At 46.8% G+C, this 16,886-nt stretch overlaps 1 protein-coding gene across 2 annotated transcripts in view; it reads right to left on the reverse strand.

Moving 5' to 3' along the window:
- ARRDC1 (arrestin domain containing 1) overlaps positions 1-16,279 on the reverse strand; it is a 55,076-nt gene extending 38,797 nt beyond the window's left edge. Inside the window, exon 1 of one of the 2 annotated variants that reach the window (XM_081179803.1) lies at positions 15,859-16,279. In XM_081179803.1, the coding sequence (XP_081035929.1) occupies positions 15,859-15,976 (118 nt within the window). In that variant the 5' untranslated portion in view covers positions 15,977-16,279. The remainder of the gene's footprint in view (positions 1-15,858) is intronic. The other variant, XM_081179802.1, reaches the window with a different exon arrangement.
- Positions 16,280-16,886: the final 607 nt, after the last annotated feature.

The raw sequence follows: 16,886 nt of genomic DNA on the forward strand, positions 1-16,886 counted from the left end.
CTCTAAAGAGAAACACACACCCCGCCACACACACCCATCTACTCCTATTATCAGTTCCTAGCACCAGGACAGATCAAGCTCCCCAGCCACCCTTGATTATCTTGCAAGTCTGAAGGAAACTGTTTTGTACACACTCATAGGCCTGTTCATGTAGCTAGGATGGAGTGCAGTTTCTTATCCTGCCCCAATTGTGATGACTGGTGATTTGGAGAATCTTTTCAAGTCTTTTTTTCAGTGCCTGAGGGCAGGTGGGGTCAGAGACAAAAATGGGTTGAGCAAGGGATGTAAATTTCACCTTTGTACAGTAGGCTACTTTCTATGCAAATGCATGCACACACACCTCTTTATTCTCCACCCAGGCAAGCAAGCACAGCATTCAAGGACACATTCCAGACAGGCAAAAGAGCTCTCAGGTTGCAAAGCCAGGTTGCTGAGGTGTGAGTTCCAAGGACCAAACAGAGAGGCCTTGAGGGCTGCATTTGGCCCTTGGGCCTGAGGTTCCCCACCCACAATCTAGGTTTACTTCTACACTGGGCACTCAACACAGAATTGCCAGGCTCCCTTTTTTCTGCAAGACATCACGAGCAAATCATCTCCCTCATATTCACCTGTTCAGTGATTTAAATGTATAGTGCAGATGGGGGTGGGGTGGGGAATCATTAGTTGGATGCCATTGTTAGCAGTGGTGTTTTTGTTTTTGTTTCATTTTAAGGGGGAAAAGGTGCTGGTACCATGAAGTTGTTACAGTAAGTGTGGCACTTTTAACATGGGGGGGGCTGCATACCCTCGAGAACCCCCAGAAAAAAAGGACTGGTTGTTAGGACCAGAGAATGCTGGTACACAACATAACACAAGTCAAACTGAAAATATAGGTGTCACTGAACGTGAATTAGCAATAGCTGTTGGCTTGTCCGGTAAAATTAATGAGGGGAAGGCTGTTATTTGAATTAAAGAAATATGGAACTAGAGTAGCTATTCCACTCACAGCTTAAAGGAGAGCAGCAATAATTGGGACACTGTTCAACGTCCACACCTGTAAGCACCTTTGGAAACTTGGGCGCAGCTGAGTCACTCTTCTGCCACAGGTCCAAGGTCCAATTCACACATCATGCATGTTCATGAGTCACCAATGGTAAACATGAGTGAAGTCATCACAAATTCCTCCCCCACCGTCAGAATGTTTAAGTGTTGCTGCCCCATCAGCTTAGCACCATGTTCAGATGATGCACAAGCAAGCAGACCCATACAATCAGAAACAGAGCATGTGGTACAACCCTGCTTTATAATGCAGGTGGAGCAAGTCACATGTTTGAGTGCTCCCCCCCCCCATTTAAATACAGCTTTCAACAAGTTTCCACATCCTAGGACATCACACTAATTCTCCACCGACTACCCAAATGTCCTAGCCATCGATTTCTTTTGGGGTTGGGCACAGAGAACCACAAACCTTTCTGCAGCAAAAGTCTAAGAATCATAGAATTGTAGAGTTGGAAGGGACCCTGAGGAATATGTAGTCCAACCCCCTGTAGTGCAGGAATCTCAGCTAAACCATCCATGACTGATGGCCATCCAACCTCTGTTTAAAAACCTCCAAGGAAGGAGAGTCCACCACCTCCCAAGGGAGACCCTCCACTGCCAAACAGCTCTTACTGTCAGAAAGCTTTTCCTGATGTTTAGTTGGAATCTCTTGTCTTGTAACTTGAAGCCATTGGTTTGAGTCCTACCCTCCAGAGCAGGAGAAAACAAGCTTGCTCCATCTTCCATGTGAAAGCCCTTGGGACATTGGAAAAAGGCTATCGATAATAATTCCTCTGTCTCCCCCTTTTCCAGGCAAAACATACGCAACTCCTTCAACTTTTCCTCATAATGTTTGTTTTCCAGATTTTTTATTATCTTTCCAGTTTGCCAACAACCTTCCTAAACTGCAGCTCAGTGACAAATCACCCGCTTTGCATGGCGAAGATCCAAGGTTCAATATAATTATATAATAATTTATTATTTGTACCCCGCCCATCTGGCTAGGCTTCCCCAGCCACTCTGGGCGGCTTCCAACAAAGATTTTTAAAAAACATTAAAATGGCACACATTAAAAACTTTCCTGAACAGGGCTGCCTTCAGATGTCTTCTAAATGTCAGGTAGTTGTTTATCTCTTTGACATCTGCTGGGAGCACGTTCCACAGGGTGGGCGCCACTACAGAGAAGGCCCTCTTGCCTGGTTCCCTGTAGCTTTGCTTCTCGCAATGAGGGAACCACCAGAAGGCCCTCGGCGCTGGACCTCAGTGTCTGGACAGAATGATGGGAATGGAGACGCTCCTTCAGGTATACTGGGCAGAGGCTGTTTAGGGCTTTAAAGGTCAGCACCAACACTTTGCATTGTGCTCGGAAACGTACTGGGAGGCAATGTAGGTCTTTCAAGACCGGTGTTATGTGGTCTCGGTGGCCGCGCCCAGTCACCAGTCTAGCTGCCGCATTCTGGATTAGTTGTAGTTTCCGGGTCACCTTCAAAGGTAGCCCCATGTATTGGAAGACACAAGACCCACCTACCTTGGAAGAATGGCAGATGCAACTAATAGACTATATGGAGATGGCGGAAATGACTGGCAGAATCCGAGACCAGGGAGAAGAGTTGGTGGAAGAAGATTGGAGGAAATTTAAAACTTATTTGCAGAAATATTGTAAAATTTTTGAATGCTTATGACATTGAAATGAATTGCAGGGGTTCTAGCAACAAGGTAAAATGTAAGATTGGATTAATAATAGATAAACTAATAGGACATGAATTTGCTGAACCAATTTTTAAAAGGGATACAAAAATGGGAGACGTGAGGAAGTAAGGCAAATAAGTTAACTAAAGATGAGAAATTAAGAAAGAGGGAATTTTTGTTTTCTTTTATATGTGTTTTTTCTTTTTCTTTCTTTGTGTTCAATGTCTGTATTTTTGTATTTTGTAATTTTGTATCTTTTTCGTTTTTGTATTTTTCTAAACTTTTCTATTGATAAAACCTAATAAAATTTTATAAAAAAAAACAAAGGTAGCCCCATGTAGAATGCATTGCAGTAGTCCAAGCGGGAGATAACTAGAGCATGCACCACTCTGGCGAGACAGTCTGCGGGCAGGTAGGGTCTCAGCCTGTGTACCAGGTGGAGCTGGTAGACAGCTGCCCTGGACACAGATTTGACCTGTGCCTCCATGGACAGCTGTGAATCCAAAATAACTCCCAGGCTGCGCACCTGGTCCTTCAGGGGCACAGTTACCCCATTCAGGACCAGGGAGTCCTCCACACCAGCCCACCCCCTGTTCAAAAACAGTACTTCTGTCTTGTCAGGATTCAACCTCAATCTGTTAGCCACCATCCATCCTCCAACTGCCTCCAGGCACTCACACAGGACCTTCACCACCTTCACTGGTTCTGATTTGAAAGAGAGGTAGAGCTGGGTATCATCTGCATATTGATGGACACCCAGTCCAAATACCCTGATAATCTCTCCCAGCAGCTGCATGTAGATGTTAAAAGGCATGGGGGAGAGGGTGGAACCCTGAGACACCCCACAAGTGAGGGCCCAGGGGTCTGAACACTCATCCCCTCCCTGGCATCTCCAGGTAGGGCTGGGAGAAACCTCTTGTCTGAAATCCTGGAAATCCGATGCCAGTCAGTATAGAGGGACCTAGAGAGGCCAGTGGTCTGACTTGACATAAGGCCTTTGTTCCAGCTCAAGGGATCATGGGTAGAAGAGGTGAGGTATTAAAAGTGGAATCTGCTACCAATTTCTTGCTAGCTCTTAAAGGTAACGGGACCCCGGACCATTAGGTCCAGTCGCGGATGACTCTGGGGTTGTGGTGCTCATCTCGCTCTATAGGCCGAGGGAGCCGGCGTACAGCTTCCGGGTCATGTGGCCAGCATGACTAAGCCGCTTCTGGTGAACCAGAGCAGTGCACGGAAACGCCGTTTACTTTCCTGCCTTAGCGGTACCTATTTATCTACTTGCACTATTGTGCTTTCGAACTGCTAGGTTGGCAGGAGCTGGGACCGAGCAATGGGAGCTCACCTCGTCGCAGGGATTTGAACCGCCGACCTTCCGATTGGTAAGCCCTGGGCTCTGTGCTTTAACCCACAGCGCCACTCGCGTCCCTTTGCTAGGTCTTACTCCAGAATAATTGCCACAGGCAGCGTTAAGAAACTATTTACAAAAGCAATGCCAGCATTCCCACCCCAAAAAAAGTTGGCAGTTGTTTGGGTGTTCTTTCCAAAACACCTTCATATATACACACACACCACCGCCAAGGCAACTTGGCACACCTCACCCTAGCCAACCAGACACTGCCTTAGCTGCTGCGACAAGAGGCATGAACCATGCTGGGTTGGGACAGGGGTTCAGCCCCCCCATGCATGCCCTCAGGCCAAGGCTGCCATCTCTGTCTATGCTACAAGGCAGGGCAGAAATGCAAACTGAATGCAAAAATCTGAAGCCAGGGTATGAGGTGAGGGCTTCTCTTGCCTGCTTTGGCGATTTCTCACCAAGCCTACCCAAGAGAATTTCTCTCACCACCACCACCCAAAGTGTTAATATTCACAGCTCTGATCCTAGAGAGAGAAACAGAACATAGCATACTGAAAGAGGCAAAGCCAGCCTGCTCCCTTGTTTTTGCAGCCCCCAGCCTGAGAAAAGACCAAGATGTTCCAGGAGCTGCTGAGTCAACAGTCCCTTCCCAACTTCAAGGCATCTGCATTTGTCCAAGGCCATCCCTGTGTAGGAGAGGAGGGTGGTCCTGGCTCCCTGCCTCAGTTGGCAGCCTGCTTTATAAAGGTTCCTTGGTTCCCGTTAGCCAGTTGAGCACTCAGAAGCCCATTCATATTGCTCCAAATCAAGAGCATGGGGAACTTTTTTCGGTCTGTGGCAACATGCCCTTCTAGGAAACCTTTCAGGAGCCATATGCCAGTTGTGGGTGGGCCAGATGCAAAGCCAGGCAGAACAACTCATGTAGATTTGTGGTACGGAAACATCCCCAGGGTATTTACCTATTTATTAGCCAGTGGTATGGTGGTTACAGGCCCCTGCTGGGAACTGGGAGACCAGGGTTCAAATCACCAATCAGCCATGATGAAGATCACTGGGTAACCTCTTGTGAGTGACTGTCTTTCAGCCTAACCTACCCCCCCCCCCCGGGTTGTGATGAATCATGTATGCCACCTTGAGCTCATTGGAAGAAAAGTGGGATATAAAAGCAATATATGTGTATCTTTGTAAAATTTTACCCTGTTAATGCAGATGCATCACTTAGGGTAGCTTATAACAGTTAAACTCACAGCATCGTTATAAAAGCAAACACATATACATATACACACACACACACATTTTTTAAAACCATACAATACAGAACACGAATAGGCAAAACTGATTAAAAACGAAACTCTAAGATAAAAAGATGGTGATATGCCCGGCAGGGCAAAATCTACTACTAATACTGCCTTCACTAGCCTTTGGAAGGCAGTTAAAGAGGAAGCCATCCAGACTCAAAAGGGAAATATATTCTACCTTGAGTGTGACTACTGAGAAAGCCTTATCTGTCATTACAGCCGGCCATATCAAGGGCCCCTCCATTATATCTGACTCCCAGCTCCCAACCAGCATGGTTAACGGTGCCTACAAAGGAGGGATGATGATTCCTCTCCAAGAATCAGTATTGAGACCTGTGCTTTCCAACATATACGTAACTGTCCTGGTGTTGAGCTCCAAAAGGCTTTCTCCAGACTGGGTGAATGGGCATTAAGAGGCAAATGCAATGCAATGCAATGCAATGTAAGGAAGTGTGGAGCAATGCATGCTGGGGGGGAATACACCCCAGTTTCACATATACACTGATAGGGTCTGCAAAAGGCAGTGTGACTCACCAGGAAATATATTGGGGCTATGGTGTTAAGCGGGTGGCTTGGCAGAAATGCTGGTTCTGTGCACAGCCACTGCCGAAAAGACAATTTCCATGTAAGGGATCGTTAGGATTGAAAAGGAACTGCTAATATTGCAACACCATTATACAAATCTATGGTGCAACCACACTTTGAATCCTGTGTACAGCTGTGGTCGCTGAATCTCAAGGAGGACATTGTAAGGCTGGAAAAAAAGATTCAGAAAAGGGCAGCCAAGATAATCACTGGGTGAGAGGAACTCCCGATCGAGGAACAGTTGGGGCTTTTTTAGTCTGTATAAAAAGGTAGTAAGGAGACAAGACAGAGGTACATAAAACTGGACAGAGTTACATTCCCCCCCACCTTTTTCATTGTATTAGAACCTGCACTAATCCAATGAAGTTGAATATTGGAAGATCCAGGGAAAACAAAAGGAAATACTTCACACAACACAGAATTATAAACTGGAAATTTGCTGCCACAGAATGTAGGTGATTGCCATCAACTTAAGATGGTTTTAGCAAAGGACTGGGGGTGGGGTTACACAAACCCATGGAGGAGGATAATGGTTACTATTCCTGATGGCTGTGGACCAATTCCAGTACTGGAGGCAGTATACCATATTTACTCGAATGTAATGCACACCTTTTTTGGCCAAATTATGTCATGAAAATTAGGGTGTGCATTAGATTTGAGGACGCGTTTACATTCGCCAGCAAATACTTTTTTTTGTTTCAAGGCTTTGAAAACTGAGGTGTGTATTAGATTCGATGGCGCGTTAGATTCGTGTAAATACGGTAAAAAGGTACAGGTAAAGGACCACTGACGGTTAAGTCCAGTCATAGATGGCTCTGGGGTTGTGGTGCTCATTTCGTTTTACAGGCCGAGGGAGCCGATGTTTGTCCACAGACAGTTTTTACGGGTCATGTGGCTAGCATGACTAAGCCACATCTGGCAAAACCAGAGCAGTCCTTCCCGCCAGAGCGGTACCTATTTATCTACTTGCACTTTGACATGCTTTTGAACTGCTAGGTTGGCAGGAGCAGGGACGGAGCAACGGGAGCTCAACCTGTCGCAGGGATTCGAACTGCTGACCTTACGATCAGCAAGCCCTAGACTCAGTGGTTTAGACCACAGCGCCACCCGCATTCCCCTGGTAAATACAGTATATGCCTCTAAATGCCAGTTGCAGGGAATCACAAGCTGCTGTTTCCCTCAGGTCTGGCTTGCAGGCTTCCCATTGGGGCATCTAGTTGGCCATTGTGAGGACAGGTGGCTGAACTAAGTGGGCCTTTGACCTAATCCATCAGGGCTATTTTTATGTTCTTAACCCAAGATACAGACAGTGATGGCTTCACCACCAGCTAAATATATACTTTCACCATCCTCCTTCCAGAAAAGCATAAGGCATCTCCACAGCCCCCAAGAATGGCTGGGGCAACCCAGTCAGCTGGGCGGGGTATGATGATGATGATGATGATGTCCTGGGGTGCATCCCAGGGCCAAAGAGAAAGGTTTGGAAGTGCCACAATTGGCCCCTGGAACTGAGGCTCCCCAACTTTGATCACACCTGATGAAGAGTTCTGGAAAACTCAAGGTATTCCCCCAGGCATGTGGATTTTTGGTTTGTTTGTTTGATACAATTATATGCCACTTGGTTGTAAAAATAAATAAATAATAAATATCTCAAATCAATTTGCAAAAAGAATACAAACTATAAAATCATCAGCAAAATTGCCAATCAAATCTTAATATTCTTGTGCACCTGATGAGCCACAGATTTTCCACCTGTTTATAGGGGTAGAGGAAAACTCAAGAGGATATGGTGGTTTTGGTTTTTTGCAATATATATATATATATATATATATATATGCTTTCGTAGATTTTCACGGGTACAGGAATGCAGGTTTTGGTGTCTTCGGGTGTCTTCCCGTGTAAGAGTTGGGGTGTCTAGGCGACGTTTCGACGAGGTCTCACTCGTCATCTTCAGGCTGGTGCTTTCGGCTTCTTGTTACTGGAACAGAGCAGGATCTCAGTGTTTGAGTTCCTATAAATACTGTTGAGGGGGTGTGGTGTATGGCCTCCAACGTTCTGGGCAGAGAGGAAGTTCCCAGGTTAGTGTGTCTTTTCTTCTTTTGTTCATTAATTACTTGAGGGATATCTTGAGTGATTTCTTGAGTGATATTCTGAGTACCACTTAGGAGGGTCATTAGGTGTGGATTAGTTGCTAAAGCTTTCGTGTCTTGACCTCTTGACCTTGTGAAGAGTTTTTTCTGAGAAGATGGCTGTACTGCACTTAGTTGTGCTCTGGCTTGGCTTCGTGTATAGGGGCGAGCTGTGGTTTTGTGCCCTGTGCCAGCCAGATCTGTGTAGGGATTGCAGGGGGGTGCAGCATCCGGAGGTGCCACTATGGTTTGGCTACTGGATGGTGTCTGTAATTTATCTGTGGAGAGGGTCTGGGTTTGGGTCTGGTGTGGTTGATTGGAGACTATCTACCGGAAAAAAACACACACCAACCGCTACTTACATGCACAATCACACCACCACCCTGCACAAATAAACTCCGTAGCCAAGACTCTCATCTCCAGAACCAAACGCCTGGCTGACAAAGACCACTTGACAACTGAGTTACAGAATCTTTCAAATGTGTTAATCGCCAACGGATACCAGCAAAACAGGGTTACGAAGCTAATCCAAAAAGAAACACCCCCCAAAAACCAAGACACAGAAGAAAACAATGGCATGGCCCTCCTTCCTTATATCAAGGGCACTACAGATAAAATTAGCAAAATCCTCCATAAACACAATATCAAAACAGCCTTTTGCACCAACCAAAAAATAGCCAATATCCTCAGAAACCCCAAAGATAAAATCCAGCTAGAAAACCAAGGGGTCTATGAAATACCCTGCAAAGTCTGCCCAGCCACGTACATTGGACAAACAAACAGACGAATAAATGCACGTATCGCAGAACACAAGAATGCCGTCAAAAAAGAAGAAAAAACTTCCTCTCTTTACCAACACATGAAAGAAACAGGACACGAAATTAATTTTTCAGATTCCAAATTGCTCTTTAACATGGAACACCACCACAAGAGAATAATCATGGAAGCCATCGAGATAGAGAAACACCCTCACAACATGAACAAGCGTGACGATACGTCCCGCCTGCCAGACATCTGGAAAATAGCCCTCCCCACAAAAACCGACACCAGAACCAGAGGCACACAGAACGCCATCTCCAATCAACCACACCAGACCCAAACCCAGACCCTCTCCACAGATAAATTACAGACACCATCCAGTAGCCAAACCATAGTGGCACCTCCGGATGCTGCACCCCCCTGCAATCCCTACACAGATCTGGCTGGCACAGGGCACAAAACCACAGCTCGCCCCTATACACGAAGCCAAGCCAGAGCACAACTAAGTGCAGTACAGCCATCTTCTCAGAAAAAACTCTTCACAAGGTCAAGAGGTCAAGACACGAAAGCTTTAGCAACTAATCCACACCTAATGACCCTCCTAAGTGGTACTCAGAATATCACTCAAGAAATCACTCAAGATATCCCTCAAGTAATTAATGAACAAAAGAAGAAAAGACACACTAACCTGGGAACTTCCTCTCTGCCCAGAACGTTGGAGGCCATACACCACACCCCCTCAACAGTATTTATAGGAACTCAAACACTGAGATCCTGCTCTGTTCCAGTAACAAGAAGCCGAAAGCACCAGCCTGAAGATGACGAGTGAGACCTCGTCGAAACGTCGCCTAGACACCCCAACTCTTACACGGGAAGACACCCGAAGACACCAAAACCTGCATATATATATATATATATATATATATATATATATATATATATATGAATAATAGCACTGTTTTATCTGTTAACTACAGAGAATTGCCTTCAAGTCACCTTATGTCCAAGAAGTGGACAACTTTAAAAACAACAAAATAGTTCACTTTTCACAAGGTCAAAGTGGGTTATTAGCTCCCCATTCCAGATTCCCACAAAAGTTCAAAACAAAGCACGCTCTCCGCTATAACCTGTGGAGAGACTTATTGGACTGAATTCTTTAAGAAATGAATATACATGTCTGATACCTTTCAAGACTGTTATTTTCTCCATGCATCCCCATTTAGGGATCAGCCATAATATGACTGCTGTTGTCTATGTTTGCCTGTTGCATGTATTTCAGAAATAACAAGAATACATTTTTAAAAGTGCAGAGGCTCAATAAGAGGTTGATGCTTATATGACCTAACAATCCCATAGCCAATACACCTCCATGATTGAGGACCTGTCCCATGTGCAATGCAGAAGAATGATCTTCAGTCAGAGCCTGTTTATTAGTTCCATCTTATCAAACCTGGGGTGACCCCAAAACACACTTAAAAGTAAGGAAGTGGAGCGATGCACCCTAAGCTTTGAACAACATCCTTTTTTAAAAAAAAATTATTCAAAATTAAAATAAAACATATTATCCAGAAACATATCACCCTTATTCCCCCCCCCCAATTTTTCCTCCCTCCCCCTCCCTCCCACACAAAACCCAACCACCCCCACCCCCTGGTTTCCCTCAGTTCCAGTCTTTGATTTCTCTGAGAATGCTGTTTTCTGCATGTTACAAAGTTGTATAGATCCTCAAACTATTTAGCTGATTATTATCAATAAAAAGTTTGTGAATGTTTATTCAAAGCCAGCCAAGGAGTCCGGTTCGCTTTGTTGCGTCTTCAAATACTTTGTAAAGGGTTCCCATTCATCTTTAAAGTCACAGTTATCCTTGTCCCATAGCTTTGAACAGCATTCTATCCTACAATGACACAACCAAGAATGTATCCTGCAGGACAGTCATCTTCAACCTTTTCAGACCCAGGAACCATTAGGGATAAGGAACAGAGAGACCCAGAATCCCATTGTGGTCCTCCACACCTCTCTATTTGGTCCTCAGAACTGTCCCTAGGTCACATGCCTCACCCTTTTTTTCAGTGTTTTTGACTGGCTGGAATACAGTCATACCTCGGGTTACAGATGCTTCAGGTTGCGCGTTTTCAGGTTGTGCACCGCGCCAAACCCAGAAGTACCAGAACAGGTTACTTCCGGGTTTCGACGCTTTGCGCATGTGCAGAAGCACCGAGTCATGACCCGCACGTGCGGAGATGCGACACTGTGGGTTGCGAATGCTGCGGGTTGTGAATGTGCCTCCTGCATGGATCACGTTCGCAACCCGAGCGTCCACTGTATGTCCCTGAATTCGTATCATGCTTCTTCCTTGTCTGGATGAAGGATAGAGAAGGGTATGCAAGTGAGTGTAGAATTTTGGCTACTGTGCATTAAATGATTTACATTAGTTGCTCCACCCACTTTTGCCTCTGACCCCACCCACCACTGAACTTTGGAAGCTTTCCCAGAAGGGAATGCAGCACCCAGGCTGGAAAAGGTTCCCTACCTGGAAAGGAAACTTAGTGTTGACCTAGAGACAACACTGGGACATCCAAGAGGAAACACTCTCCCAGCTCTGCAAGTGTATGGTTTCTGGTTGCCCAAATCATAGTGTGGAGTTTATACTCCCAGCGCCTTATACATTTCTAAATACACTATGTACACTATAATTGGCATAGGGCAGTATTCTTGTCAGTGCCTTGAATGACAATGCAGAGTTAAGCTTGGTGTAATTTTGGAATGTTTCATAGAAAATAATTTTCTGGGGCAGTAGGCATGTAATCCTATATCTTCTTTCAGAATGACTTGAACTGTGATTCCTGTGGAGTTCCATTTTACCTAAAAGAACCTGCATGCCATGCTCTTGAAAATGGAGCTCCTTGTGTTTTCAGTAATCCTAAATACTTAGATTTGGAGTAAGGGGTAAAGGGACCCCTGACCGTTAGGTCCAGTCGCTGACGACTCTGGGGTTGCAGCGCTCATCTCGCTTTATTGGCCGAGGGAGCTGGCGTACAGCTTCCGGGTCATGTGGCCAGCATGACTAAGCCGCTTCTGGCGAACCAGAGCAGCACACGGAAACACCATTTACTTTTCTGCCGGAGTGGTACCTATTTATCTACTTGCACTTTGACGTGCTTTCAAACTGCCAGGTTAGCAGGAGCAGGGACTGAGCAACAGGAGCTCACCCCGTCGCGAGGATTCGAACCGCTGACCTTCTGATCGGCAAGCCCTAGGCTCTGTGGTTTGGACCACAGCACTACCCGCATCCCGAGACCACCTGCATCCTGATTTCGAGTACACAGTGCCTAAAAAGTCCCCCTTTCATGCTGATGGAGCGGTTCTAGAATGCTAGAAGCAGGGACGCTGCTGCAGAAATAGCAACAGGTCTCTGACAACAGACCACAGCACAGCTGGCTGCTGTACTAAAATTCTCATCCTCTCTGACCATGGGCCATTCCAGTTAGAGTGTCACACCAGGTCCAATTGCCCACTCATCCTTGAAGTTCACTGGGTGGCCTTGGGCCAATCACCACCTCTCAGTCTATCCTACTTCTTTGCAAGGGTATTGCAATGATACTTACCATCTCAGTTACTAGGCATACTCAGAAGAAATATAGGTTACGGTATATTTTGCAAAAAAAGTTCTAACAAAGGTGGCCAAGAGATATTAGGGTTGCAGCCTGAAGTACACCTGCTAGGAATTCCCATTGAACTTAGAGGGGCTTACTTGTGAGTAAACATGCTGAGGTTGAGCTATACCAAGTCAACTTACTAAGCCCCAGGGGGACTTACTCCCCCAGTAAGCATGTGGAAGTATTTGCTGTGTATGATGAAGAAGGACGCCCCCCCCCATTGGAACCTCACCTCCAACAGAGACTTCACTGAGCTGCCTTATTTTGATTATGCATTTTGCATTTTTATATTGTGATTTTATCTTGTGCATGGGTACAGGGCTGTATATAAGCTTAATAAATAATAATAACATAATAACAACTCAAGTCCAACCTATACAAGCTGCACTATGTGGTTAATATCATCAGCCTACCTAAGAGGGCTACTGTGAGAATAACTGGTGATATAAGAAAATCACTTTGCACGCTCAAGAATTGCACTACAAATATCAGGAAGGGGGAAATCTCAGGACCAGAGGGCCAGATGTGGCCCTTGGGATTCTTCCTAGGCCACGCCTTCTCTGCAAGCCACACCCCCTCTTCCCAGACCACACCCCTTTCCACTCACACTTTGTGTCCTCCTTGAGTGCTTCTGCATGACTGAAGAATGGAAGGTTGTGTGTATATGTAGACAAACCTGAACTATGTGACTTCAAGGCTCACCCCATTCCTGTGACTGCAGTCTGTTTTCACTGCTGAATTCTAAATTATTCTAACCTGCCCTGGGACCTGCTGCTAAAGGGTAGGTCATCATAATAAAAATTATAGACTGAACTTGATCTTGGTTTTGGTGTACTAGAGCCTACTGTACAAGCCGTTGTTCCATTTACTTTTGGGTTCTGGTTGTGCCCGCCATTGTCATGCAACCCTTGGAACACTGCCTAGAAGAGGAATGCAGACCTCAGGCTGGTAGAAGTTTCCCTACCTGCTGATGAATATCATGGCATTATATCTCATTGGGAGGGGTTGAAAACAAGAAAACTGGAAGCTTCAATCCCCACCTTGCAGATCCACACAGTTGAAGGAAATCTGCTTCCAAATCCACTCCCAAAGTAGGCATATGTTTTATCCAGGTTCCTCTGTGCCAGAGCTTTCCAAACTGTGTGTCGCGACACATTAATGTGTCAGGCTGCAGTGCATAGGTGTGTCACGCAAATGTTCCTCACACTCCCTTCTAGGGCTGGGAAAGGGTTAGTTTAACCTCTGGTTTGCTAGTAAAACTGAATTACTGTGTCGCGAAATGATGCATGTCTTAAAAAGTGCGTCGCCAACATGAAAAGTTTGGAAAGCTCTGCTCTACACCTTCCCCAACCACCACCTGGCTACACATCACCCAAGCCTAACCTGCTTATCCAAGTCCACCATATGTTCCAATTTCCAGATGTCAATACTACATACATTTCACACATTATGCACATCCACGCAAAGGGCACAGCAAGGCACTCTGCCTCCACAGGCTAGTCATGCATCGAATAGTGCAGGAGTAGCTAGTGGTGTACTGGTGCCTGCCAGATGTTTCCAGACTCCCAGCTCCCATCAGGCCCAGTCAAGCGCAGCCAATGGTCAAGGTTGAGTTGCACTTCAGCAACATCTGGCGGGCACATTGGCTACCTCTGGGGTAGTGGTTAAGAGCATTGGATCAGAGCTAGGGAGACCTGGGTTCAAATCCTCACCGAACAAAACTCACCTAGTCACTATGGGCCAGTCACCCACCTATTGTGCAAGGTTGGTGGGAAGCCATAAAATTCAAGATGTCAATGTAATAATATCTCTCACCCAGCCCTTTTCTCCTTGTGCAGAAAAAGGTTTGTCCGGAGTTTATGCCATAGATAGAGCAATGCTATACATGTCTACAACAAGTTGTTTTATGCTCAGTAGGGCTTACTCTCAGGTAAGCATGCACAGGATTGTGACCTTAGTCAACCATCAACAAGGAGGGATGCAACTTGGACTTTTGGTATTTTTGATTCATTCTGGCTCAGCTGAATATAGAAAAAGTTGTCTCCCCTGCAACCAAAATTTCAGAATGCTCAGGGTTGCTTCTTATACATGTGGGGAAACCTGTGGCACTGCAGATGTTGCTGACCCACAGCTCCCATAATCCTTTACTACTAGCCATGCTGGTTGGCACTGGTGGGAGTTGGACTTCAGTGACATCTGAAGCGCCACAGGTTGCCTCCTGCCTACCCTGCCTTAAACCAAACAGAACACTGTCCCCTTCCAGAAGACCACTCCCCACCCCAGTTCACACAAACTCCGTAACTGTGCTGAACACACTTAAGTTCTACTAAGAGAGTTCTGTCACTCTCCTACTCCACCAAATCTGGAAGCATTGAGCCCATTAAGCTCAGATGGTTAAGATTACTCAAGCACTAAGAACTTGAAGCACTCTCCACATGTTCAGAAGCTCCTAACACAATCACGTCACAAGGCAAAGCATACAGAAAGCAGTTTTACCAGAACTGACCACTCACTCAGGAGTTAAGCCTCTGGGGCACTCCTTTCCGAAAGAATGCTGAAGAGTTAGCCAGACAATTGGGGGGGGGGGTTCCTTGTGTGTGGCTATTACTATTATTAATTTATTACCTGCCTTTAACTCAAGGGTTCCAGAGCAGGTTATAACACTAAAACAAAATGTCAACAACAGTTTAAAACAACTTACAATAATAAAAATGTAGGTCCTAAAGTATTTTAAGATTCATCCCACCACTTCAGCGAATCTGGGTGGGGTTAAGATTTTTACCACCATAGGTCTATAGAAGAGACAGAGAGAACTACACCTACATGGCAGCAAAGACATGGGGCAGAGGGAGACAGAGCCACAGGCAACAGAAAAAAAGTTATCATTTCAGACAGGTAGTTGTGGGGTGTGGTTTATTTGACGTTAAGGCCTCCTTCAACGCCCCAAAATCAAGTCTCGCTGCTCAAACCAGGCAAAGATACAATACAGTTCCTGAGCATAGACAGAGGATATTTTCCTCAACCGTAATTAAACTTCTCCCCGCTGCGCGCACATCAAAGCCACTCCTCTTTCTCCCCCACGAAAGAAAGTGGGAAGAAGAAAGTAATCCTGGCGCGACTGTGAGCCTCGGCACCTAATTGCAAGGGGGCTTAGAGAGTGAAAGAAGATGGACGACAGGTGGAAAGGTTTCCCCCACCCACCCACCCAAAAAAGTGTCCCGACAGCTGTGAACCCCTGCACCTATTCGCGAGCAGGCTTCGCGCAGAGGGTTAATGGGAATAGGAAGACATGGAGAGGGTAGTGGAACGGTCGTGGGAAACGGAGTCCCCCTCCCCTCCGCCCGGCGCTCCCTCCCTACTTGCTCGCTCACCGCGGTACTGGAGCGCTCCAGCCAGGCGGACGGTGACCGTGCCAGTCAGAGGCTCGCCGGGGCTGTAGACGACGCGGCTGTCGCCCAGGCGGATCTCGAAGAGCTGGATCTTCCCCATAGCCGAGCCGGGGCTGGAAGGGGTCGGACGAAGGAGGCCTTGCGCTCTTGCTGTCGCTACGGGCTCCTCTTTTTTTCCTGCTTCGGGACGATGGTCGGCGGCGGCTGATGCCTGCTGCGCTTTTACGCTCCGCTCTGCTCTCTCCGCCTCTCCGGGCAAAACTGCGGAAGGCGCAGCTCGTCTCTCGATCGCTCTCTACCTGCTTGCTCAGGGGACGGCCTGCGCATGGCCGGCCCCTTAAAGGGCCATCCCGTGGCCCCGCCTCCTCTCCTTCTGCCTTCCTTAATCCTGGTGTTCAGCTTCAGAGGCAGCCAGTCAAGGAAACACTAACCCCGCGCCGCCGCTATTTACGCTTTTGGATTTCATCCCCGCGAGATGTGATGATGGGTGTATCTTGGAAGTTGGGTCTATGTTTGGGTCTCAGCCGCATTCATAAGACGCTGCCTGTGCAGATTTATCTTCCAGACAGAAGAGCTGAGGATAGAGCCTGCCGACTCGGAGGCAGTCTATCCCCCGGCCGCAAGCAGCAGCGCAGTCAGGACAGGGCTTTGGGGGTCATTCTCACTCAAGTCCAGTGCAAAAAATAGCTGCTGAATCTCTCAATCATTACCCCTGCACAGCTTCAGAAAACCACAGAATTAACAGGTTAACAGAAGTAAAGTCTGCCATCCTATCTCACCCAGTCTTCTGGGGGGGGGGGTGTACCTTAGTACTGAGTCACACCATCGGTCCCTCTAGTCCAGTGTTTCCCAACCACTGTTCCGCGGCACACTAGTGTGCCGCGAGATGTTGCCTGGTGTGCCGCGAGATGTTGCCTGGGGGGAGGCGGGCGAGTCGGGCGGTGAGAGGCGGGGCGGCGGCGGCGGCGAGGAGAGGCCGCCCAGCGCGGGGCTCTTGCCGTCTGCCTGCC

Source organism: Podarcis bocagei (assembly GCF_964188305.1).
Source record: "Podarcis bocagei genome assembly, chromosome: Z".
Taxonomy (NCBI): Eukaryota; Metazoa; Chordata; class Lepidosauria; order Squamata; family Lacertidae; genus Podarcis; species Podarcis bocagei.